Genomic DNA, 26291 nt, shown 5'->3' with positions numbered 1-26291 from the left:
CCGACACTACAAATAACTGCACTGTGACGGAGAGAAGGTGAAGGTGAAGAGGGAGAGCTCTCAATGTCCTGAGATCAGCCCAGCTGGCCAGCACATGGAGAGACCCTGCTCTCCCCAAAAACCTTCAGTGAGGAGGCAAACAAACTGGAAGACCTCCTCGCCACAGCAACTTGTGTTTAATCTCCAACTGTAAACTGGAGAGCAAGGGCACAGGGAAAGGCAGTAGAGGTAATCTGGCACCTTTGTTATGTATTATTATTTGTCTGGAGGTTGCCAATTTTCTAATGTATGTTTCAGGGAATAGTTACAAGTTTCCTAATGCTGATTTTATTATTTTATTTTATTTTATTTTATTTTATTTTATTTTATTTTATTTTATTTTATTTTATTTTATTTTATTTTATTTTATTTTATTTTATTTTATTTTATTTTATTTTATTTTATTTATTTTATTTTTTAACCCTTAAGCATTTATATTGCTCTCTGTTTTGTGTAATTCTCTCTCCAGGATCTTCCTTAATTTTTTCCCTATTTGAATCATGCTGAGCATAACCCTTGCCTGAAATTCCATCTAGGAGCAACTTGGAGCTGAAAGCCAAACCTGCAAAGCCCTCCCAGCTTCTAGGGCAACGTTCTTGCTGTGGATGTACCCAGGTCTTACCCAGCATGGGGCAGCAAGGCAGCACTGACCCTGCATGCTCACAGTGCTGGCATGATGCGCTATGTCTCTCCTTTGCAAATGCAGCTGTCAATCCATTTACTAACTCACTGAATGGAAATTTTCCTCTTTTTGTTGCAAAATGACAGGTGAAAGTCGGAATTGTTCAAGGCCAGGCTGGATGGGGTTTTGCGCAACCTGGTCTAATGACAGGTGTCCCCGCCCATGGCAGGGGGCAGAATTAGTCTTTAAGGTTCTTTCCAATGCAAACCATTCTACGACTCTATGAAAAATGTGGAGGTGAGCGCTCCCATCCTTGCAGGTGTGCTCAGGGTGCTGCAGGGCTGAGGGGTGGCAGGAGAAGCACTGGGGTAAGAGAAACACAGGTGCCCCAAGGGGAGATGTGGCATGGAGAAAGGGTGGAGAGGGAGGCAAAGAGTTTCTGTTTGTGTGTAAAGCCTCAAGGCTTGCAGAGCATCAGGTGGACTCGTGTCAGGTGTTTACTGCAGATACTGGAAATTTACTAGCAGACAGACTGCTCTGCTGGGCACCAGAGGGAAATGACTTGCTCGGTACAAAAGAACAACCAGTAAGCCGAGGAAAAGCAAAGGCTGGAGGTTTGCTCCCAGGCTGGCGCAGCTCAGGCCGTGCAGTGCAGCTCCTTCAGAGCGAGAGTGCCGATGGTTTCGCAGAGGAGACGCCAGGCTGGAGTGGAGGAGGAGTCGCTTGGCACCGCAGCGCAGCTCTGGGGACAGCTGACCCCAGCTTTTGGATACCTTCCGAAACTGAACCGTTGGAAGAGTGTGTGCATTAGCCCCCACAGCCAAACCACAGGACACGAGAGGCACCCCAAGAGCTGCAGCTGGCCCCTGTAACCTGTACCCTCAGGAATCTGGCCCTCATGCCTGCCTGACTTGCAGGTCGATGTTGGGGGGCGGGGGGGGGGGGGCAGGAAGAAACCACCCAAACACCTCCCTTTGCCAAAACCCTCCCAGGGCCGCACTGAGCTGACATCTGAGAGCAAAAGTGAGGGAAGCAGGAATTTCAGACGTGTCAGGGTGGCTCGGATGATGAGATATCTGCCCAAATGTGCTGAGGGTTTGCCATTTGCACTTCCTGATCTCATTTACTGTTGGTGGGGGGAAACCCAACACAACTTGTGTGTCATATCTTGCACTTCACTACGTCACACCAAAGAAGGGGAAACTTTGGAAAATGATCGTAATTCAGCCGAGGAGCGGGTATCTCACACATCTGAAGGTGAAGCAGGGAGCAATCAGCCCACACCAGGACCAATGAGAGAGGTCCCCAGCTTTTGTGCGTCACCTGCCATTTGATTTCTGGCAACTGATGCAATTGCCAGATCCACCTGAAGGGCGTACATCAGAACCTGAGTAGCTCTGACTGAAGAAGATGCTTGGTCTAGGACACAGGCAGTGGCACTAAATCTGGTAGCGGGTTGAGTTACTACCATGGGACATTGCTTTTGGAAGCCTTGCAAGAGCCACCTCTGCTCCACTCTTGCAAGGCCTCTGGTGACAGAAGGTGAAGGGAAAAGGGCCATCAGAGGCATAATAAAGTTTAACATGATGCTGCAGGTTAGCATGCAAGTAATGCAAAGCACCCAGCTTTTACTCCATGCCTGTCAGATAACAGAGTGCAACCAGACGAAGCTCTCTCCTCGCTGAGCTCTTCTGATTCTGAGGGCACCTCTGTGAGACACCCAAGGCCCAAACTGAGCACTTAGAGCGAACAAGTAGCTTGGTTCCTATACTACACTTAAAAACATATCTTTATGTAAGTGGGCTCTGTAGCTCAAATTGACATCCAGAATTAGAAACAATACCCTGAAGCATCTTTCAAAGCACTCAAGTACTTAATTTGGAAAGCATCAAGTATATCACAAGAGTACTACGGACTCTCTCAGGAAGAAATCTGTATTGAAGTGAGGAAGAAATCTGTACTGAAGTGGAGTGGAAATCTGTACAGAGTGGTCTGGCTAGCACGTGTGAAATACAGTCTGCAGCCATGCACAACATGAAGATTAAAACACATTAAATAACTCCAAAGGAGGCGTGGTTCCCATTTAGAAGTCACAGTAATCCCACACCAAACAGATTATGTGGCTATAAAACATAAGTGGCTATGTACAACAGCTTGAATTACAATGCTCGCAGCTTCCTTTTTTTTTTTTTTCCCCTCTAACTTTTTGCACACCAGATTCTGTCCCGTGCACCGCTGCAGAGGTAGCCAGGATCCAGCTGTATCATGGGCTGGTGTCATGACCTCCATGGCCACTGCTGAGCTTCTCAGCTTTTGCTTGAGCTTGGCATCCTCTGAGCATTCCTGCTCAGCCTTGGCACTGCGTCGTTCCCCGCGTAACTCAGCTGGGAAGACAGATCTGGGAGGCAGGGCTGCCTTCCCGGAGCAGCAGAGTTCTCAAGCGGAACCTCTGGGGTGTTTCTAGCATGCAGCAGTGTTTGCCAAGCAGCCCTCCCGTGGGAATATGTCGAAATGTAGTTATGGGCATGAGAACGATCACGGGAGAGGAAAAAAGTGCCGCCTCGTTCAACAGATTTGTTGCAGATGTGGTTTCAGACCAAGTCCCTGCCATCCCTCATTCTGCTGTGACAGTGCTCTCTTCTCTGGAGGATGGCCTGGGATCTGATGTCACAGCAGTGGGGCTTTCTCTTCTCTGCCTCTCCTCTTTTTAGAAGCTCAATTTTTGAGCTGCGTCTGCACTAGTGTATAGGGAAGTTGTCCTAAAGTGCAGCGTTTTTATCAAAAGAAATCCTTCCTTCCTTGTACTCCAAAATGCTGATACAGTTGAAAGGAGCAGCACATTAAGCATGATAAAAAGATACTACAGGAAAAGCCTAGATGGACCAGCTCTTTGATTTTCCGACAAAGTGAGAATTATGCCTTAAGATGGCTTTTAAATTTCTTGCTGAAATAATGAAAAAAAAAAACAGCCAAAAATATGAATATAAAGCAACTTTAATTTTCCTCTAGATATTTATATCAAAGAAATAATACTCATGTCCAAGTATTGTACATACAATATCTTCCTTATAAACTCTTTAGTTTAAAACACGTGTACAAAATTGCACATTGCAGTTTGCAAAAAATCATAAATACCTTTTTGCATGTAAACAATTCCAGCACAAGGATAAACGTTATACATTCCAAAATGTCTAAGTCTCTGATCAGAAACAAACAAAAACAAACAAACAAAAATCCCATTGTGATCCCCATAAAGGTTCTAGTGTTACAAATCAACCATTAACAGATTTATAACTGATGTACTACACACAGGAATACATAAATGAGCACAAGGCAAGTCGCCTTTTAGTCATAAGCACTTAAGACAGAGACTTGGAATACAATTCTGCTGCCATTTATATCCATGGTATCCACCCCACAGTATTTAGTGGTAGCAGGATTGCATTAATTTTTCCAAGATTACCAGTTGCAGTATGCCTTACTTTTAATTCTTAAACAAGTTGGCCACCGCTGAACAGTAGGAATTGGAAAGTTATTGTAAACACAGTTATCACCGTTGTATATTCAGTAAGTTACAGTATTCTCCTAAACACATCACTAAATTAAGAAAATGTTTTACATTTAATCAAGTGCAAGTTGCCAACCAAATATAGTCCACTTTGTCTCAGAAATAAGCATTTTGACTATAGTATTACATAGTTTAAAGTAACATAAAAAAATACAATGGACATAATCCTCAGTTGTAGTATATTATTAAGCCCTGTAGCTTCCGTTTATGTAAAAAAAGTAATCACCATATCAAGAAAAAAAGCTGTCAGAGGTGTCCTTGATAAACCTCTCCTGACCAAATCCAGCCAGTCAGTAGCTACTGAATTTTGTTTCACTACTATTGCCTCGGTCTGCATGCAATATGCTTGCCAGCACACCCATTTGAAGAGTTCCCCAAAATAATCAGTTAAAAAAAAAAAGAAAAAAGCAGAAATATTTCTGAATCCATACAAAGCAGGTTTTTGCATTTATTTTTCATCTATCCAAATACTGCTAATTTTCAAAAGTTCTTCCTGAAGCAGAGATTTTGGAAGGGTTTCTCAGAGGGTTCCTCTGTGCCAGTTAATTTAATAAGGCAGAATACGAAGGTGCACATAAACCCAACTTGTAAAAACCCAGCAAAGCATGTGGGCAGACAGCCACCCACCAAGTATCTGCACGTAAGCTGCTGCAAGAGTGGAGGCAAATCTGAACTGCTCTGTCTCCACCTTTCGTTTTGAATAGCTATCCTGGACAAGTGAGTTGCAGTGCCCTGCCCGAGGGCCTCGGAAGAACCAGTTTGGATTTCAGCGCTGTAGGAAGTGACAGTTTGCTCACACTTCTCATTTCGGACAGAAAAAGAGCTTGGGGATGCTAGTGGCTAACCAGCAGGGAGGGGCTGCTTCTCCTTTTCAAGAGATCCCTGGGGCCTGTTGATCATGCAAGGGATGACCACGGGGGTTGACTGACCCCAGCAGCTATCCCAGCAGACGATATTGCGAGGCTCAGAGCACTGTGCAGCATTATTTTCTACGTCATGGGCGTTCAGCAAGGACCAGACACCAGAAAACACCGAGAGCTCTCAAACCTGGGTTCCACTGCCCAAGAGACCTCTCATTTTTGGCTGATGGAAGGTCTCTATACAACTGATGAAGCCAAGTGGTCTTAAAAGCATATTTCTCTAAGAAGGATGTATTTCTACTTTCCTAGCCTGCACCTGTCCAGAGCTGCTCCTTTCTTACAGGGATCTGTTTTGAGTGATACAGGACAAGCCACTACGAGCACCACACTGCGAGGGCACATTCGCGGTCCCCTACACCTCAGACAGATTTTCAGTCTAGGCAGAAATTGCAGAAAGAAGAAACAAGCCTCAGATGAGCGGCTCCAGAAAAAAGAGAAACTGCCCTGGAAGAATGACCTACAAGTCCCCATACTGAAAAACAAGGAAGCTGAAGAGCTACCCCACCAGCAAGACTTGTTCAGAAAGAGAGATCCAGCTGGTAAGAACCTGCACGGGCATCTTAAGGGTTACCTTCAGACAGCATAAACTAGAGGTAATTTAACAGGTGAGCTTGTTTCAAGGACCAGCAGGTCTGCTCCTTGCTTTCGTAGCAGAAAACCTCTGCTACTGCCTTCCCTTAATGTCTCTACACATCTCTCCTTTTGACCTTAAAAAGCCTGTAGACCCATTCCTAATTAAGACGAGTGGGTGTGGTAAGAAGCAGCGGCCAGATTTCGGTGGGCGAGAGGCCTATGCAGGCTTGCTCATCATTTTCAGTTTGAAAGCCAGGAATTGCACAATACTACATTGCAACACTTATTCCCTTCTCTTTGTCCCCTACTGCAACCAAAGCAAAATTGCACGTGTAAATAAGTGTTTACACCGAGCGCAGTGCCAGCACTGCGCAAGGTGTCTCTGCCATCAATAAACTGTGCATCGTCACAAAGCAAAACAATTCTCTAAGGCTTGCTTGTGTTGGGTCTTTTCTTCTGCTTTTTTTTTGGGGGGGGACAGAGGACAGAAATTAATGAAGTGCGAATATCTAATCTGTTACATAGAGAGGAATGCTCAAGGGACTCGCAAGAACTTGTTTTGCTACATATTGAGCAACACCACATGGGAAAGCCTTGAAATTAGAGCAAATGCTTGAAGCCAGGGCGTAGCTGCCTCTTGGAAGTTGTCCTTCATGAGCCTCATTTTATTAGAGAGCAGACCTTTGCATCATCAGCCAGCATTCAGACCTGGACTTTACTTGATGACATTTCAGTATGGTGGTTACCATGGCTTTAAATAAATAAGGGTAAGTGTGAAATTACCACTCATTGGGCAAAACAGGGAGGGGCACGGTTTCCAGAGAAGATGAGTTAGAAGACACTTAAGCAGTAATAATAAAACAAAACAAGATAAAAAGCATCCTGAAGAGCAATATTAATTCTCCCCCACTTCCACATACAATAAATATCAACATTAAATAATCTCTCGTAGTTAACTTTTATTCCTTCCTTGGATTCCTTGCTTTTTCCCACTGCTGCAGGTTTCTCCAACTAACATCTCTAAGTATTACCATGGGGAAAGGAATAAAAAATGTGCTTGGTATTACATACTGTTGGCCTGCTGGCAGCGTGACATCACACTGCATACCACAAACATACCACAGGTATACCAGCCTGTGCTGTGATTTCAGTTACAGCGTGCACAGGGCTTTAAAACACCACAGGGAGTTACAATACCATTTCAGTAACCGGCACAAAATGGCCTGAACTGGTAACGTTCTGACGTTTGGGCAGCACGTTAGAAAGCCCTGCTCTGCTGAAGGTGTCATCTTGCAGACTGTGAGTAGAGTAGGTGTCTGTGGTGGTTTTACCCACCACAGCGTCCTAGGTACTTAAGGCCTATGTGACATACTATATATAACAAGAAGAGTTGTAACTCAGTAGAAGTCACTATCTTCCCACTGTTTCCCTACAATGCACCTTTCCGTGATGGATATTGAAAGACAGAATGGTAAAACCTGCAAAAGAACACGAGTTCAGCTGTTGACTCTGTTCATTCAGAGAGGCAAGTTTTCTATCAGTCTCATTTCAAGTTTCCAAGGAAGAAAGGGAGGATATCCTAAACACGCTCTCCTGAGCAGTCCATTAACTTTACTCTATGCCACTTGTGCCCAGCACTGCAAGAAAACCTGGTGGTTTATGAAACAGAGGAGAGGAAAAAGGCTGTGAAGCGCAACATGCTATCCTTTGAGAGGCTCAGCATGAGCCACAAGACTATCTGTATAAGCTTTTTTTTTTTTTTTTTTTTTTTTTTTAAGGCTGTTCATCCTTAAAAGCCAACCTTCTGTGTCAGGCTGAAGGGCCGTGCACCCCTTGAGGTGGCAGGAAGCTTTCTGGAGAGGACAGGAAAATGTTACCAAACAGTTCTACAACGCTCAGGCTCCTGGTTATGATTTTTAGAATGATCAGTGCACAGTCTAAGAACAGGGCTGCAAGGAGAAGCCTGACTTTAAACAGTTTTAGTCTTTTCCATTTACGAGAGAAGCAATACCACAATCTCACTGAGGGCAAAGGGTGAGTAACCGAACAGTTAAAAGGGATGCTTGAAGGTACCTAGCAGAAATGTTTTAAAATTGCTAAATTGTTGTGTTTTGTTTTGTTTTTTTTTTTTTTTAAAGGAAAAAACTGCAGTCAAAGGTTTATTTTTCTGGGACGGGATGGAGTGTTTGTTATGGATACATCAAGACTCGATGGAGCTTATTTATGTGGCTTACAATTCCACTCTGAACTTGTTTTTAAACCATTAAGTAGCAGTAGAAGTAAGTCTTCTCAGTAGTTCACTAAATATCAGAATCTAGCAGAGCATTGGAGCACAGAGAACTGGTGATACCCATTGTCTCTGTGTGCTAGCAGGGCCTCGTATTCAACCATCACTCCAAAGCGTTCCTCCAGAAATCATAATTCCTCGAGAAAAGGTATTTAGCCAGCACATAGGCTTCTTGACAGTATTTTGGACCATCTTTCTTACAAGTAGAGAATCCAGAGAAAAGTTCAGTGTACAGCTAGCCACGCTACAGAAGCAGACCTTTTGACAGGCACGAAAGCAAACGGCAGGCAGGTAATTATTTAGGGCCAAACCCCTGCAATCATTATTTATAATAACCTTCCCTTCACTTTGCAACAAATCACTACGCATGAACTGCAGTGCTCTAGATCTCAGTATGGCTAAATGTGACTTTAAAGTAGGTGATCTTCGTGCATTAATTTAACCTTGCAGGATTTGACAGTCCCTCCAATTTGACTGGCAATCTGAAAAATCACCTTGCAATCACACACATTGCTGTGCCTTAGTTTTCTTCTGGGAGAACCTGGCCCCTGCAACGAAAATGATGGTGCCTCATGGCATATCACAATGAGAACTGGTATTGGAGCTGAGAGGACACCACAGAGAGCAGGACCCCAGCGTAAGGGCTCATGTCTACTGGAGACACAAGATGCTTTCATGCAGCACTCTCACATTGGTAACACGCTTTTACAAGACTACTCAAAAGAAATGTGCATTTGGAAACAGCTAGAAGATGGCATTCGGGTAGCCCTAAGTGCGGTGGACCGTGTGAACTTCCAGTCAGAGATCCAGTCTGCAATTGCACTGATGAGGAAAGCAAGCCTTCTGGCATGCCATAGCTGAGGAACGGTGCTTCCTGCCTGAAGCAGGCAGTGGGGACCAATGCACGCTGCAAGTCAACAGGGTGGTGTCTTGGAAAGATGCCCTCGCTGTAAATTTTAGATGTAGAGGTTTTTATACTGTTAGCAGCATGCAGACCGCAGCAGGTTCTCTACTGTGCACCGAATTTTTCTGAAACCCACATTTAGGTTGTCACACGTGGCCACTCCATGCAGAAGTCACCTCTGTCCCACCTCTGAGTTACTAACAGCCACCATGAAGAGAGAGGTGTCACAGCATAACCAGCTGCAAGCCATTTCATCAGCAGCCCAAAGAGAGAGAGACCTTTGAAACAAGCGGGCAGGAGTAACCGAGAATTAACGAGACCTCTCATCATAATGCACCATAATGCACCATAACGGCCTAAATCTTCCTAAATTCAGACTTAACTAACCAACACCTTCTCAATACAGTTTCGCCATGTGTGGCAAGATTTTGTAAGGTTTATACGAAATGTAAGATTCTGGATTTTTTCACATGAACATTTCTCCTACTGAACCAGGTAGTGTAAGTCCTGGTGCAGCATCGCAGCAAGTAATTATGGCTTTCAAAAGATCAGTAGCCATGTGCAGGATTGTGATGCACAGTGAAACCTGTTCAAGGCTTTTTCTGCTGATGCAGAAAAGTGTTTAAAAAAGTGGGTCCGTGACAGATGTTACCATCCACCTGTGCTGGAATGCACACAGTCACTGCACAAAACGCTGACCAGATGAAGTGAACAGAGAGGGGCAAAACAGCTGAGGAATTCTCCCAGCGCTCTCCCGGTTACAGCAAAATAGAAAATAAATTACTTGGAAAATGGAAGTGGTTTTGTACAAGTCAAGCATGTACGCAGAGATGTCATATTCCACTTTCTGTCCTTGCTAAACATAGAAAGTTAGAGAATCAAGCAAGGAAGGAACAAAAGTTGTTCGGCAGCAGTTACAGCTGCCCAAGAACAAACAAAAAATGTAACTCATTGCTTTTTCTCCTTACAAACCAGGACGCCAAAAACACATTGAAGATGGACTTATGTTACAAGCAGATGAGTTTCTTCTTGTATATTCATTTTGGATACAGAGAAAGACTCCCTAAGAAGCTGCTGGACTCAGGTTGTTCAGACTCACATTACAGCAGCCAGGTCACTATTTTCAGCGCTACGAGCAATTCGGATTGCTATGCCTCCACACTTCAAACGCCACAGAACAACGCTATGCAATAACAGGTATTTATAATTCCACTTCAAACTCCTGCAGATCGCCTGGAGGCTTAACTTTGGGCGACTGCTCCTTTCTCAGAAGTCAGATGGACACACTGAGCTGGGCAACTACAAGAGAAAAAAACAGGGCATCTCATGACTTGTTTCAGTAATGACATGAACACAAACCAAGATGACAGAGGACTGTTGTATGGCCACTCTTTGTTCTTCAAGAGTGCATGAAATTCAATAGCGATTTATGATGTGCGGTGAAGAGCCCAAATCCCTTGAGATATCTGAGACTACCAGAAGCCCATGAGAAAACTGCCACCACCACGAGACTCAGCCCAGTCAGTAATGGGGATGCGGCACTACCACAGACCCACACTTCTCAGGGCACATGAAACACTCGTCCTTGGGGATTTTGCTTCCCAGGCCTGCCGGGTGGATTCCCCTGAACTGTGGTGGGAGCTGTAACAACCACTCACCAACCACACAGACCTGCCTGGGCAACTCGAGACACAGACAGACGCCAGGGAGGGAGCAAATGCATCAACTCCTGGTGACGGCTTTGCTTGATGTGGCGGCAGCAGGGCACATTCCCCACATGGACATAAAGCAGGGGCAGTGCTGGTGGTAGCTCCTCCAAGCCTCTTCCCCAGGAAGGGTGAACAACACTTCCCTAGCCACAAATACTCCTATTCCCCAAGACAGAAGAGATCCACTAACGATTCAAGGAAACAAAAGTCACTTATGAATCAAGCCATTTTGCTGTGGCACCTCGACAGGAAGGCAACTCGCATCCAGACCAAGACATCAAGCATCTTCAAAGTCTGCTGACGAGCAGCAAGCCAGATGTGCAGAGCAGCAACCTCCCAGCAACCAGAACAGATACAGGAAGGGACCGCACAGTCCCCAGAGCAGAGGCTACACCTGGGGCAAGGACACAAAGAGGAATGCTCACTTGGCACGGGTTCGTACCTGGAACACAAAACCAGATCAGAAGGGCGCGGGAGTAGCCTGCACTATGAGAGTCTTCACATGGACACACACAAGCGTAGCAAAACATGGTATGGTTTTGAAGGATGGAGAAGAATACTAAAAGGAAAAGCACTGAGGCTCCAAATGAACTTGAACTGTTTGTTTGTTTTTTTTTTACAGTGATTCTCACGCACCCTACGTACCTGCGCTTACTGAAAGTGAGCTACATTGATCCAAACCATATAAACAGACTGGAAAAATTTTACCCGGTATCACACTTTTAGCATTTCACAATGATGAAAATTTCAGTCAGAATATCAAAACAAAAGATAAAGGATATAGAGAAGAAAAACGCTGCAATGAACTGAATTAAATAATAATAAAAAAACAAGTACAAACTAAAGAAGACGTAATTAAAGACTTAGGCACACTACAAGGTGACAGAGTACTGATACATTTTAGAAGACAATAATTGAAGAAGTGAAAACGTGAAGCAACGAAGCCTGACAGCTGCAGAAAGCAAGCACTCCTGAGCCTTGCTATATTGGTTTAAACCTCTAGGTGTTCAGGCTGTCCATTCGCCTCCCTGCTGGGGATCAGTAACCTCTTGCAAAATCAGTAGGAAAAAAAAAAATTAAGAAAACCCTATTCTCAGATCTTGGTCACATCCCCAGCCTGGCAGAGGGCTGGAGCAGGCAGCCCCGGCAGCAGCCTCCTGTCAGCCACCGGTTTAACAGGGCCGGACTGTCAGCACTTCCATCGCCCAACACGTGCCAGCCAGGGCGTAAAGCAGGCTATTAAAAAAGTCTGCAGGCGGGATCTTTGAGAGGCCGTATGCAGGGCTGCTCATGCTGAAAGCTGAGAGGCAACGCGTGGCACTCGCTGGCTTCGACAGCGACACGCCGGAAAGGGCCAGCTCGTTACCGCCGGGGGTCAGGAAGGGGGACGGCAGGGGCTGCTGTGTCTTGGGGCTCACCCACTTCTCCCTGGGCATCGCTAACCTGCTCTGACCAGAAGCGGTACCAAAGAGCGAAGAACAAGCACCGAGTACTGCACAGCCTGCCCCATGTCCTGCCACAGGGTCTTTACCTAGCCCCACACTCATCCTCGAACACGAGAACTGAAACTGTCCTGCCCATACACGTAATTTTCATGTATTTTCCAAGATGCTTTAAAAAAAATTATACTTGCTACACGTGCAGTAAAGATAAGCACCTCGCATCAGCGGATTTCCCCAGGTGGCATTGCCTCTCCCACCAGGGAAAGCACATCAAGGGTGGCCAAAAAAAAAAAAAAATCTTTATCAGTTTCTCCAACCTCGCAGCAACTTTGCAGATAGGTGATGTCTGCCACATAGTAAAAACTGCTTTGTAGCCGGTCGTTATGCAGCAGGCACTGCCACAGGCTGCATGCTATCCAGCTCAGAATGCCTTTAAGAACTCTTCAAACCCACGCTAAGATCAGAATTATTCTGCCTCTGTTCACCAGCATTTCTAAAGCAGCTCTACCAGCCAGCAGAAGGTACCGTGACACTCGACCATTTAAAACCCCGAAAACAGGCTCCGGTGACGTGATTAAAACAGTTACAGAATGATTAATATGGCTTCTACCTGATTTGCATATGCGTTAAGAAAAGAAACCTCCTCAGAGCATCTCGGCGCCAACTCCACGCACCGCCACGCCGCGTTACAGGTGTGCCCGGGGTGGCAGCGTGCTGGAAGAGCAGGACCACCACGGATGAACCTTTCGAACAGTGTCACTAATGAGAGCAAAAAATAAAAATAGGAAAAAAAAAAAAAAAAAGACGAGTCCATCCCAGGCTCTCTTCTCGGATTTCCAAGCACGGCGCGCAGCCTTCAGGAGAAGAGACGTGGATGTCCAGCAGCTGCAGAAAGGTGCAACAGAGCCGAGCGATGGGCCGGGACACCTGAGGATGCCCGAGCCCCCATGCTTCCCCACGCGGCCCCCCGCTTTCACCAGCTGGCACAGGCACGCCTCCCGGCCTCACGACTTGTCCAGGCTGCAGCAGAGCCTTCTGCACGGCTTGGGAGCAGGAGCGGGCCCTGCTCTGCAGCCGGATCTGCTCAGGAGGAGCCGTGCTCTCGCCGGGTGACCTTCACGCTCCGACAGACCGTTCCCACTGCACCATCCACAGGGCTCAGCAGCGCTGCACAGGCGGGGGGGATGCTCAAAACACGCGGGAGGGAGCCACAGAAGCAAGGCAGGCAGCAGGACCGAGCGAGGGATCTACAGCTTTCAAAGAACTTATTGAGGATTATGTCTAATCGACCAGAGGAGAAAAAAAAAAAAAAAAAAGAAGTTCCTGTGCTGCTCTCTTCGGCTAGTAAAATCTTGACAAAGAAATAAAGCGCGTCAGTTCTTCCAAGCCAGAAATTAACTTCACATTCTAGCACTGGCTCTTTCAGCCTCCTGCGTATTGCAGAAAAAGTTTCTTTAGAACAAAGCAGACCGAGAAGAAATGCATACAGATTTCTACCGAAAAATAAATCTCCTTCTCCGTAGTATTTCTGTGATTTATTCAAACAGAATACAATGGAATTACCGTTCTCATAGCGAATCCACCCCAAATCTGAGCCCTTTTCTGTATAGCACGGGATCGTTACTATACTACGCAAAGAGCAAACACTACTGGAATGTACACAGTGAAAGAAAAAGAGTAAGTAAAGCTCTTCTTGCCAAGGTAACTGTTTTCACTACTAACGTGTTATCTATAAAAATAAGGTCTAGGCAACGTCCAAAAGTGTTCAAGTTTCAATAAATAACTATCAATGCCCCAGATTTGCACTGGCACAAGAAATATGGAGCTAACAGTTTAGAAAAGTATTTTCATACGACTGAGTCGGCAATACATTTCGTCCCGCCTCAGGTTTACAACCAAGCCATTCTCCTCCCTCCAGGGTTCGACTTTAGACCTGCAGCCGTTCAAGTGCGAGAGCACCCACCTGGTTGTCTTAGCTCTCAATGGCAAATTAAAGCTCTAGAGAAAGACGGTATTAAAAAAAAGAATTATTCATCGATACCAAGAAAATATACATAGCCATGTTGTGTTTTAAATATATATATATATATCCACGCACATCTTTTCGAAAGGGTATGATTCTGGCTTCTTCTTATTCTTTTTTTTTTTTCCTTTTCTTTTTTTCAGTTGTTTTGTTTTTCTCCAAACTGTGAAAAGCTTATCCATCGCTATACACTTCCTAAGGTAAGGTGTATTAGGAAACATATATATATATATATATATATTTTATCCCCACGTGAAAATAAAAGCTCAGTCTTTCTGTAAACAGGAATTACCTTAATTTCCGAAATCTCCACAGACCTCAAGCACTTCACTCAAGCAACACCTGCCCCTGCTCCCCTCGGGGGGGCTCCGAAAGGACGCCGCGGGGGGGGTGGGGGGCGGGGGGGTCCCGGAGCACCCCGGACACCGGGTGCAAAGGGGGGGGGGGGAAAGGGGGTGCGCTCAGCAGGCGCCGCTGCTCTCCGGGGCGGCGGGCGGCTCGGCGGGCGGCTCTCGGGGCGGCGCGGCGGCGGCGCCGGCGTTGATGTGGCAGCCGGAGGAGAGGTGGCTGCGGACCCGTCCCTGCAGCTGGGTGACCTGTGCGCGCAGCAGGTTGGCGGTGGCGGCCAGCTCGGCGTTCTGCCCCTTGAGCGCCTTCACTTTCTCCTCCAGGCGGGCGATGCGCTCCAGCTTGCGGCGGCGGCACTTGGAGGCGGCGATGCGGTTCCGCAGCCGCTTGCGCTCCGCCTTCAGCCGCTCCTGGCTCTCGGCGTCCAGCGGCGACAGCGACGGCGGCGTCGGGGCGCTGCCGCCGCCGCCGCCCTCGCCGCCCGCCGCCGGCGGCACGTCGGGGACAGTCTGCGGCTCCTCCAGCGACCGCGACGGCGGCAGCCGCCCGCCGCCCAGCCCCGCCGCCCCGAAGGGCAGCCCCGGCGGCGGAGGGGGGGGGGGGAGGCGGCGGCGGAGGGGGCGGCGGGGCCGCCGAGGCGGCGGGGTAGGCGCTGCCCGAGGGGCTGAGCGGCCCGGCGGGGTTGAAGCTGCTCAGGTTGGTGTAGACGGCCGGCGGGTCGGCGGCGGCGGCGGCCGCGGGCCCCGGGCGGGCCGGGCAGCACGGCCCCGGCGGGGAGAGCGGCGGCGCGGCCAGGAGCTGATTCTGCTTGTGCAGGTCGGCCAGGGCCTTGACGAAGCCGTCGGCGAAGCCCTCCTGCTCCTGCGTCACCGGCTGCCGGTACAGGAACGTCCCCGCCGCCGCCGAGCCTCCGCCGGCCCCCGCCGCCGCCGCCGCCGTCCCCGGGCTGCCGGGCCCCATCCCCGCGCCGCCCTGTATGAGCAGCTGCTCCAGGTCGGCGGCCGGCGGCAGCTTCAGCAGCGGCAGCTCCGCCGCAGAGCCCAGCGCGGCCTCCGGGCCGCCGCGGCTCCCCGCAGCCCCGGCCCCGGAGCCGGCCGCCGAGCCCGGAGGCGGCGGCGGGGCGGCGGCGGCGGCGGCGCTGGGAGCGGGCGGCAGCAGGCGCAGGGCCGCGGCGCTGCCTCGGGCGCTACCGGGCGGGCGCAGGGCGAAGGGCCCCGGCAGCGGCGAGGGGGCGGCGGGCGGCAGGTCCCGCTTCTTGCCGGCGCCCAGCAGCAGCTTCGGGCCCCCGGCCGCCGCCGCCGCCGCTGCCGCTGCTGCCGCTGCTGCGGCTTCGGCTCCGGGTCCGGCGGCGGCGAAGCCCGGCAGCGGCACGAAGTCGGGCAGCAGCTCCAGCCCCTCCTCGGGGTAAAACGGCGCCTCCATCTTCACGGCGGCTCGCCCGCTCCGACCGCCGCTCATGCTGCCGGCCGGCCGGGGCGGCGGTCAGCGGGCGCCGCCGTGCCCTGGGCGGCCGGGCCGGGCCGTGCCGGGCCGTGCCGGGCCGGGCTCTGCTCGGTGGTGGTGGCGGTGGCGGCGGCGGCGTCCCCCGGTGCCCGCCCTGCGGCGGCGGCGCTGGGGCGCGGCGCGGCTCCGGTGCGGCGCGGGCGGGCCGGGCTGGGCGCTGCGCGGCGCCGCCTGCTCCGCGGGGCCCGGCGGCCTCGGCTGGCAGCGGGGACTGAGCCGCCTCCCGGCTCCGCCGGCCCCACGCCCCGCCCCGGCACCGCCGTCTGCCCGCCCCGCCGCCGGCCAGGGGGTCCCGCCTCCGCTCGGCCCCCCCCCGGTGGTGCCGCAGCCGTGCCCCGGGGGGGGTCCCGGCCCGAGGGGGGCGGCGGGAGGGGGGCGGCGCCCACCGGGAGCGGGCTCCGGGAGAGCTCGGCTGCGGGGAGAGGAGGGGGTTGTCGGAGCGAGAGCTGCTCGTGTGCAGGACGTGGGCGTAATGTAGGTTTTGTTATGGGAGAAGAGGAAAGGAAAAGAAATAAAAAGGAGGAGAGGAGAGGGGAGGGGAGGGGAGGGGAGGGGAGGGGAGGGGAGGAGAGGAGAGGAGAGGAGAGGAGAGGAGAGGAGAGGAGAGGAGAGGAGAGGAGAGGAGAGGAGAGGAGAGGAGAGGAGAGGAGAGGAGAGGAGAGGAGAGGAGAGGAGAGGAGAGAGGAGAAGGAAAAGATGAGAGAAGAGAAGAGAAGAGAAGAGAAGAGAAGAAGAGAAGAGAAGAGAAGAGAAGAGAAGAGAAGAGAAGAGAAGAGAAGAGAAGAGAAGAGAAGAGAAGAGAAGAGAAGAGAAGAGAAGAGAAGAGAAGAGAAGAGAAGAGAAGAGAAGAGAAGAGAAGAGAAGAGAAGAGAAGAGAAGAGAAGAGAAGAGAAGAGGAGAAAAGAGAAGAGAAGAGAAGAGAAGAGAAGAGAAGAGAAGAGAAGAGAAGAGAAGAGAAGAGAAGAGAAGAGAAGAGAAGAGAAGAGAAGAGAAGAGAAGAGAAGAGAAGAGAAGAGGAGAAAAGAGAAGAGGAGAAAAGAGAAGAGGAGAAAAGAGGAGAAAAAAGAAGAGAAGAGAGGAGAGGAGAGGAGAGGAAAAAGGGAAAGGAAAGGAAAAGAAAAAAAAAAGGAAAAGGAAAAGGGAAAAGGGAAAAGGGAAAGGAAAGGAAAGGAAAGGAAAGGAAAGGAAAGGAAAGGAAAGGAAAGGAAAGGAAAGGAAAGGAAAGGAAAGGAAAGGAAAGGAAAGGAAAGGAAAGGAAAGGAAAGGAAAGGAAAGGAAAGGAAAGGAAAGGAAAGGAAAGGAAAGGAAAGGAAAGGAAAGGAAAGGAAAGGAAAGGAAAGGAAAGGAAAAAAGAAAAGAAAAGAAAAGAAAAGAAAAGAAAAGAAAAGAAAAGAAAAGAAAAGAAAAGAAAAGAGAAAAGAAAAGAAAAGAAAAGAAAAGAAAAGAAAAGAAAAGAAAAGAAAAGAAAAGAAAAGAAAAGAAAAGAAAAGAAAAGAAAAGAAAAGAAAAGAAAAGAAAAGAAAAGAAAAGAAAAGAAAAGAAAAGAAAAGAAAAGAAAAGAAAAGAAAAGAAAAGAAAAGAAAAGAAAAGAAAAGAAAAAAGAAAAGAAAAGAAAAGAAAAGAAAAGAAAAAAGAAAAAGAGAAAAGAGAAAGAGAAAAGAGAAGAAAAGAAAAGAAAAAAGAAAGGAAAAGAAAAAAGAAAAGAGAAAGAATAAAAAGGAAAGGAGAAAAAAAAAAGAAAGGAAAAGAGGAAAGAAAGAGAAAAAACTTTAGAGATGGGATTTGAAAGATGTTAAACATCTTGTCAACATCACTGAAATGTGCACGTTCTGCTTTTCGGTTTGGGGTCTGTTTGCTTACTCCATCTGAGCCAGTTCCCCACTGCCCCTCTCCAAGCCTCCAAAATTCTTACAGGATGAGGAAAGCGTTTCCCACCCAGTCCATTAGAAATCCCTTCTGCTCGGGATGCTAACGTGATCCTGGCAGAGCTCTTGCTCATTGTGCTGACGCAGACATGGGGCTTGCCTACACGCTCGCCAGTTCTCCCCATCCGTGACTTCACCCACTGCTGTGTGACCCCCTCAGCCACCTGCCCGCTGCTGTCCCCCGGCCATTGCCCCTGCAGGAGGACACCAGGCGCCTCTCCTCCCTCTCCTCCTGGGCCTCCCAGTGCTGCCACACTTTGCTGTGGCTTCGCCGCCTGCGTGGCCACGTCGTGCCTCTGCTGTGTCAGGGTTTGCTGCAGGACCTGGCGCAGGCAGAGACGCTGATACCAGGAGAGGAAGGACTTTGCCCCAGACACGCCGCTTCGGGGCCGTAAGAGGCAGGAGTCCAAGTGCACCAACGCCTTCGTGGCCTTGGCTCGCCTACCTTGGGGCACCGAGTCTGCAGCCGAGGCTGTCGGTCCCTACCCAGCTGCACTGCAGCTGCTCCCCTCTGCAGCCCCACCTCCGGGGAAGGCCTTGGACCTACGCTGGGGCTCCGTTTCCCTTCCAGTTTCTGGAACCATCTCCTGCAGGACTTGCAGGGCGGACCTTGCACCCATCCCGTCATCTTGCCCGCCACGGGCGTGCCGGCTGGCTCCCGCTATCAGCACCCGCCTGGCACAGATGCCACGGGACCGTGACGGTGATGCTGGGACCCCTGTGCACCTCGTTGGCCTTCCCCTTCCCAGGGAGCAGCCCTGCCATTGCTGCTCCCCCAGGCTGTGCTTGGGTCTCCAGAAAAGGGAGATGGGAGGACCATGGTGAGGGGGAAAGCCACCAGGTAAAAGCCTCTCACCTGGAGAGGAGGAGGATGGTGCATGTGTATGTGTGCTCCCCTGCCTCATGGCACAGGGGGCCTCAGCCTCCTGCCCTGGCTTATGCAGCCTTCCTGCCTCCCCTCGTGGGGACAGTGCTGAGGAGAGGCCAGTGGGGGAAAAAACAACCTCCTGGAGGCTGGAGGGCAGAGAAGAAGCTGGAGAGGTCCACCTGGGCTTGAGGCCACCACCAGAGGAATCACAGAATCATTAAGGTTGGAAGAGACCTCCAAGATCATCTGGTCCAACCACGCCCCACCACCAACGTCACCCACTAACCCGTGTCCCTAAGCACCACGTCCAACCTTTCCTTAAACACCCCCAGGGACGGTGACTCCACCACCTCCCTGGGCAACCCGTCCCAATGCCTGGCTGCTCTTTCTGAGAAGAAATGTCTCCTCATTTCCAACCTGAACCTCCCCTGGCGCAACTTGAGGCCGTTCCCTCCGGTCCTATCACTGGTTGTCTGTGAGAAGAGGCTGACCCCCAGCTCCCCACACCTTCCTTTCAGGGAGCTGTAGACAGCAGTGAGGTCTCCCCTGAGCCTCCCCGTCTCCAGACTAAACACCCCCAGTTCCCTCAGCCGCTCCTCACAGGACTTGTGCTCCAGACCCTTCACCAGCTCCGTAGCCCTTCTCAGGCACACAGGTGAGGTGAGACAGGCAGCACCCACTGCAACAGCAATCGGGTGGCAGGCTTGTCGAGGTCAGAAGGGAGCTCGCACAGCGACGCGAGGTGCAGCGGCTGCTTCAGAAAAACTTAAAATCACTTTTGTTTTTTAACACAGTGACTTATTTAGATTGCTGTCTGACACTCGGTGGTGTGAGAGACCTGCGGGACAAGCTTCAGTGAATGCAACAGAGCTGCTATGGATGTAGTAACATTTATTTTTGTATTTGTGTATATTTTGTATTTGTGTATATTTTATACATGTTTTGTACGTTATATATATATATATATATGTATTTCTGTATGTTTATACATATATATATATATTTTTGCAGCGAGGCAGGCCGCCTGGTGGTGCCTTGCGTGACTTCGAGCAGCCGGGAAGCCCCTGGCGGCCACGGACGGATCCCGGACCCGCAGGGGAAGCCTCACGGCCCCGTCCTTATCCAGTCCCGGTCCCTATCCCGGTCCCGGTCCCGGTCCCTATGCCCGTCCCTATCCCGGTCCCTATCCCCGTCCCTATCGCTCCCCGCCCGCCGCTTCCCAGACGCGGCGGCCGGCCGCCGTGTGAGGGGAAAGTGGGGGGTGGTGCTGAGGGTGGGGAGGGGGGCGGGGCCTCGCCTGGCGCTCGCACGGGCGCAGCCCCCCGATTGGAGGCCCCGCCGGCCAGGCCCCGCCCCACCGCGGTGCGCCGCCAATGGGCGAGGGCGGCGCGCGGAGCCACCGCGAGAGTTGCGCTGAAGCTGGCGCCGCCATCTTGGAGTCGGGAGAGGCCGAGTCCCGTCGCTGTCCCTCTCGGAGGGTCACCGGCGGGGGGGGGGGGAGGGGGGCGGGGGCAGGGCGAGGATGGCGGCGCGACGGTGAATTGTCGGCGGCTGCGAGCCCCTCCTCGCCCGGCGGCGGGGCGGCGGCGGCAGGATGGTGCAGTCGTGTTCCGCCTACCGCTGCCGGAACCGATACGACAAAGAGAAGCCCATCTCCTTCCACAAGTGAGGAGCGCGGGCGGGGCGGGGCGGGGCGGGGCGGGGCCTCCTGACGCGCCTGAGGGGAGGGGCGCGGCGCAACGGTCGCCGGCGGCCGTTGGTGGTGGGGGGGGGGAGGGTGGTGGGAGCCGTGACAGAAAATGGAGCGGGGGTGCCCTGAGGGAGGCTGAGCGCGCCCCTCGACCGCCCTCAGGTTCCCCCTGACGAGGCCCGACCTGTGCAAGAAGTGGGAGGCGGCCGTGAAGAGGAAGAACTTCAAGCCCACCAAGTACAGCAGCATCTGCTCCGAGCACTTCACGCCCGACTGCTTCAAGAGGGAGTGCAACAACAAGCTGCTGAAGGAGAACGCGGTGCCCACGATATTCTGCTACACCGAGCCCAATGAAAAGGTAAAGCTGAGGCGCTCCGGAGCTTTTGCAAAGTGAAGTTGTTTGGCTGTGTTTGCAGTGTGCTGGGAGCCTTACAGAGCCCTCAGTGATACCTGTAAGCTGCGCTTTGCTCTCTGATGCTGGCTGCCGATAACCTTAAAGACTTGATGGACTGTCATTCAGAAACCTAGCCACCCTCTAAAGGGCTCTCCCCTCTGGTTTAAAAGAGTTAAAGCAGTAAGTTATCAGAGCAGCAAAACAGCAGCGGCACCTGGGATCTGTCTATCCTGACACCAGCTCTGTCTTACCTTAACCATTACCTTATTCTCGTAAGGCAGGCTGGACCCTCAACTTCTGTCCCCAGACTTCCAGTGATACTCTTCTGTGAGATGTACTGCTACTGAAGCAGTTGGCCGTAACTGCAGATCAGTTACTAGTTCTTCCTTGCAGACGTAATAACCGCAAGGTGAGAGCTACAAGATTGATTTCTGATTCCTGTAAAGGATACCAAGTAGCAGATTTCTTCCCACTCTGCGGTAGAGGAAGGAAAGAATGGACATGATAGGTCTAGGGCTGAAAGACTGTGAAGGGATGAACTGCACAAATAAAAACTGGGACTGTGCTTATTTGATTTGTTGTTATTGTTGTTGTTTTTGTATGTAACATTGGATTTATTGCAGAAATGAAAAGGGAGCGTATTTGGAAAATGACAAGTGGAAAATAGGCAAGAGAACATAAGCGCAAGGTATATAGACAGACAGACAAGTTCCACGTACATACAATTGCACTAAAGTTTTGTTGGATTTCTCTTCCCCATGATCTGAATGACATGTTCTCTCTGTCACTTGAAGTTGGTTGCAAAGCTTCTTGCAGTCTGAAAGCTGAAGAATGGGTATACAGGGTAATCTACGAAAATGCCATCAGTGCACCAGGGTTAATGGTGAGCTGCATTCTCCATTTCATTATGGTGTCTGGCTCTACAAAAACATGAAAGGATGCCTTTTGATTGTGGAGAGCGATTTAGTGCGATTTCTATTTGTCTCACAGCAACTTTCAATGACCCGTCACTTCCCTTCAAGACATTGGGTAATATCAGAGAAGGATACTACTAGTGTTAGCTGTGCTTTGGTTGTTGAGTTCACACTGGTTTTGAAATACAACTTTTTATCTTTTTCATTATGAAGTTTGAAATACTTTCTATACTTTTTTTTTTCTTTGAAGAACCGTTTATTGGCTATGAGGACTGATTGTAATTCACTTGTGACATGTCAGTGATGTGAGTGATCAGTTCTTTGCTGTATGTTGTGACAATGATGACATATTTATAAAGATAGCATGTGCTGTATGAACTGTAGATAAATGCCTCTGTGAATTCAGCTGTCTGGCAACAATGCGATTTTTTTGTTTGTGCTTCCAACAGGGGTGAATTTCTCTCTGCATATTATGTGTTTGACCTGTAATTTTCTTAGCAGAGAAGTTTGAGAGTGATTGTTGACAGGGTCAAGCTTCTTAGAATATGCATATGTGAATTAGGCACACCGGTAGCAGCGATTTCTTTTAGTTGAGAAATGAAACTGGTAGTTGGCTGGTTTTGTACTTTAAAGTGATCAGTAATACCTGAGCACTAATGAAACTTCCCTTCAATACCAAATGCAAAACTGCCTTCTCAGTTCCTTTCTGCCACGTGCTGTATGTAGTTTGTACCAGAATTATATTTGCTCTGCCTAGCCCCCCTATCAAGTGCTGTTTTTTATAGTAAGTCAAGGAACTTAATGACGTGGATCTCACAGTCTGATGAGGGGATGGACAGTGGCTCTAATAATCAACTAATCAACACTGCAAATGCCTTTGGTCTTTGTGCTTTTACTTGTAGTAATATTGTTGGAGATAGGTAGTTACAAAATTGGTTTCGGTGCCTCTTTCACTGAGAACTTCTTAGTTTTTTTTTTTTTTTTTGACCAGTAATATTCAAGCTGTTCTGTTTAAGCAGTTCTTTTTTAATCATCGTGTGCACGGAAGCATTTCTGAATTAAAATATGTTCCTTTGGTGCAGAAAGAATCTGATTTCTCTGCTCTGTTCAAGCGGTGAGAGGTCTGTGTTGTCATGAACCATGCGAGTGTGCCAAGCCTATCAAGAGCAGCATGATAAAGACTGCAGTTTCCTGTGGGGTTGAGCTCATCTGCTGTTCTGCTGCTGCCAGGAGGGAGAGCTGGGCTTCTCCCTCCTCTGTCCAGTCTGTCATCCAGGCTCCTACTCTCCCTCCTCCTGTATTCCAGCTCAGGTGTAGCCCATACCTCTCATTGCATGGCTCTGACTGTAGTAAAGGACGGAGCTTTCCTGTAGCGATGGTGGGAGAGTGAGTAGCTTTCTGTCATCTTAGCAAACGCCTGTTTTAGCAAAGGGTAAATAGCAGAGCTGTGAGAGCTGCTTTGGTTGAAGAGCTGTTTGTTTTGGCTCATTATGTCTCTTGAAACCAAGCCCACGTGCTGCAGTACCAGAACAGCGACACAGCCTTCTCCAGGTGTTAAGAGGCAGGTCTTGCTGTGTCAACCTTCTCTGCCCTGCCAGCTTATTGACCTCCCTCAGTGAGATAATTCTTATTTTACTTCAACAGAATGTTATCCGCTTCTGCTCTGTTCCTGTCTAAATTAACAGGCGAGTTCAAAGTATATTATGGTAAGATGCAGTAGAAAGAAGGAGGGACGAAGGGGAGTGGGATGGCCGTGATGAGTTACCAGGTCAGCTGAGCTCCATTTCATGGAACTGCATCCTGCATTCTCAGCTAATCCTGGATCTGTATTTGAGCTAAGTCTTCAAAAGTGATGGTGATTTGTAGGTTCTCCAGTTTCTGATTTGTTTGAGACATCAAGGACTTGAGTTTCAAAGAGCGTTGGAAACTGTGCTGCTTAAAACGCCTCCAGTTCAGAAGCTGTACAACAATGGGCCTGGAACTGTTGGCCAGTTTTGAAAATGTAGGCTTTGTAGTTTTTATCGTTAACTTTAGTCATGGTTGTTGATATTATACTGGAGCAGTAGTAATGGAATTGTGTTGTAAACAATGTTAAGCATACAAATGTACTTTTTTTTTTTTTTTAGGCTGAAGAATTTCCAGAACAGCCAGAAGATCCACTACCGCCTCCACCACCACCGCCACCTCCGCCGCCGCCACCGCCGCCACCACCACCAGCAGCTCCTGTGCTACTGCCCTCTCCATCAACTCCATCTTTCCATTTAGCTCAAATAGATGCCAGATTTGTAGATCCAAGTATTGGATTATTGATGCCTCCTCTCCAGACCCCTAGCAATCTTGCAGTTTTTTGTGATCACAACTATACTGTAGAGGATACAGTTCATCAGCGAAAAAGAATTCAGCAGCTGGAGGAACAAGTTGAAAAACTGCGAAAGAAGCTCAAGACTGCGCAACAGCGATGCCGGCGTCAGGAAAGACAAATTGAAAAACTGAGGGAGATTGTTCAGTTTCAGAAGGAAAAAGACATACTGTCAGGAAAGGGCTATGTGATTCTGCCCAATGACTATTTTGAAGTTGTAGAAGTACCTGCCTAACAGTCATGAACATCAGCTTCCACTTTGCTAGGCCAAGACATTTAGTTTAAAAACTAAATGCTCTCTAATTCTGTGTGAAACTCTCCAGAATTCTAAACCAGTAAATAAGCTGTCATACAAAGGACACCGCATATTTTTCTTCGTTTTCACTTCAGTTCGATATGTTTTTAATATACGGAAAATGCAAGCATCTCAGAATTAGAATGTGCATTTAGTTTATGAAATCTGAATTGCTTTACAAAAGGAAAGGATGCAGGGTTAAAATGCACTTAAAATCTGTACAATTTTTATTTTTTTTCTAACAACGGCTGTCTTATGCTTACACGGAATAGGAACTGAATCTGGCTGAGAGTGAAGTTGAGGTTGTCGTACACTTGGTGTAAAACGTTGTCAAGGCATTTAATATTGGCTTAGGTGATCCCAAGAAAGTAGTTTTCTTTGGTTTCAGAAGGAGTGGAATTAGGCCAGCTAAGAATACCTGCAAGTACTGCCTTGCGTAGAAAAAGATAAGTTACATATTTCAGCCTGGGAAACTTCCAACCTCAGCTTGTTATGCCTTCAAAGCACTGCAAAAAGTCTAATTCCTGGATCCCTTTTGGTGAGGTTTGTAAATGAGCCTTTTCTTTTGGAGTAGCATATACCAACGCGTGTATGAGAGAGAGAGAAGGGGATATTTCCTTAGTGTAGCTAACTGGAGCTGTAGAGGATTTTGTTCTGAGGGTACTTAAAAGCCCTGCTGAAACACAGTACTGCACTGAACGTGCATATTACCAGATTGCTGGCAGGATCAGGAAGGCGGTATACTGTTTAGGGTGACTGCTTTTCAAAAGTGCCCTAACAATACACAGTCGTCCCCAGCATGCTGGAGTATGCCACTCCCATAAGCACTGTCACGGGTGGAATGTTGTCCTCGTCTTTGAAATTTTTGGTCTTAGCTTGCATCTCAAATCGTTTGTAGCTTCATGAAATGAAGAAATTTGTTTTTCCTTGGCTGGGGTGCTGGACTCTTTCTGCTCTAATTACAGCATACTCTAGTTTTCTTTTTCTCCTTCTTTTTCTTTCTTACTTTTTTTTTTTTTCCTTCCCCAAAAGGCATCTGGGCAGATACGGAATTAGACTTCGAGAGTTGCTTGGTGCTAGACTGGTTTTTAATATCTCAAATGCTGCTGCCTCTCCTTCAGCCTTATTAAGAAACATTCGGTGCAGCAGTTTGCACTTACTGTCCAATAATTTGTTTAGTCAACAAACTCATTCAAAATCGGCGAATGACATCATGCTAACATTATTGTAGCCTTCACAGCTGAAATTCCCTGACATAATAGACATGAGGAGAATGACTTTTCTCCATCCATGTCAAACCTGTGTGTAGTGTGAAATCTAGCTCTGGTGTTAATCAAGCCCTGTTCATGATGGCTTTAAAAACTTCCCTTAATATTCTGTTAGCATGACATTTTGAAATGTTTAGAACCAGTCTTGATACTTCTGACCTCACTCATGCTGTGTATCTACTTTCCCTGGCATTTCATATACTTAAAATGAACAAAAATTGCTGATGCATCCTTTTGTGTACATTTATTATTCCTGATTAAAAATAAAAAGCAAATGGTGTGTTAGATTTTTAACTGCTCTCTCTCCTCTTTTCCCAGGACTTTGCCAAATCTATCTTTACATTTTGTATCTTTTTATAGAGTAGTTTCCTTGTTTAGATGCTGATTGTTTATTTTTATTTTTTTTGGTAGTGTTTCTGAGTCTTTGCTGTTACTTTTTATATTTAAAACCGAAAAAGCACAAATTCAAAAATTGACAAGGAGAAGAAGTTTAAAGAAGTGTTGCTATACAGTTGGCACCTGCAGCCATTTAGTGAATTATTTCCATTTTCTCTGCAAAATGCTGCTTCTGACACAAGGGCAGGGCCAGAAGCAGGGGATGGGGAGAAGTCCTCTCCCCTGGCTGCAATGAGCCATTACC

The 26291-nt window shown here is 48.6% G+C and overlaps 2 protein-coding genes across 2 annotated transcripts; one reads left to right on the top strand and one right to left on the bottom strand.

Moving 5' to 3' along the window:
- Positions 1–3637: 3637 nt before the first annotated feature.
- On the bottom strand, positions 3638–16469 carry LOC136788944 (transcription factor JunD-like). The gene is made up of 2 exons (XM_066988045.1): positions 15068–16469; positions 3638–15027 (listed from the first exon to the last, which is right to left on the bottom strand). Exons 1-2 carry the CDS (start codon positions 15891–15893, stop codon positions 14549–14551), a joined length of 1305 nt encoding a protein of 434 aa, XP_066844146.1. The 5' UTR covers positions 15894–16469; the 3' UTR covers positions 3638–14548.
- A 3757-nt stretch (positions 16470–20226) lies between these two features.
- THAP1 (THAP domain containing 1) lies at positions 20227–25938 on the top strand. The gene is made up of 3 exons (XM_066988064.1): positions 20227–20396; positions 20584–20779; positions 23856–25938. Exons 1-3 carry the CDS (start codon positions 20326–20328, stop codon positions 24321–24323), a joined length of 735 nt encoding a protein of 244 aa, XP_066844165.1. The 5' UTR covers positions 20227–20325; the 3' UTR covers positions 24324–25938.
- Positions 25939–26291: the final 353 nt, after the last annotated feature.

This window comes from Anser cygnoides, chromosome Z, assembly GCF_040182565.1.
Source record: "Anser cygnoides isolate HZ-2024a breed goose chromosome Z, Taihu_goose_T2T_genome, whole genome shotgun sequence".
Taxonomy (NCBI): Eukaryota; Metazoa; Chordata; class Aves; order Anseriformes; family Anatidae; genus Anser; species Anser cygnoides.
This window is presented reverse-complemented; position numbering and strand designations above follow the sequence as displayed.

What these genes read in the sequence shown, in the direction of transcription:
- LOC136788944 (XM_066988045.1), bottom strand. Translation starts at nt 15,893, where the DNA reads ATGAGCGGCGGTCGGAGCGGGCGAGCCGCCGTGAAGATGGAGGCGCCG. An exon ending in CGCCTACCCCGCCGCCTCGG is followed by an intron (nt 15,028 to 15,067) that starts CGGCCCCGCCGC and finishes TCCCCCCCCCCC; the next exon opens with CTCCGCCGCCGGGGCTGCCC.
- THAP1 (XM_066988064.1), top strand. Translation starts at nt 20,326, where the DNA reads ATGGTGCAGTCGTGTTCCGCCTACCGCTGCCGGAACCGATACGACAAA. An exon ending in AAGCCCATCTCCTTCCACAA is followed by an intron (nt 20,397 to 20,583) that starts GTGAGGAGCGCG and finishes GACCGCCCTCAG; the next exon opens with GTTCCCCCTGACGAGGCCCG. An exon ending in ACACCGAGCCCAATGAAAAG is followed by an intron (nt 20,780 to 23,855) that starts GTAAAGCTGAGG and finishes TTTTTTTTTTAG; the next exon opens with GCTGAAGAATTTCCAGAACA.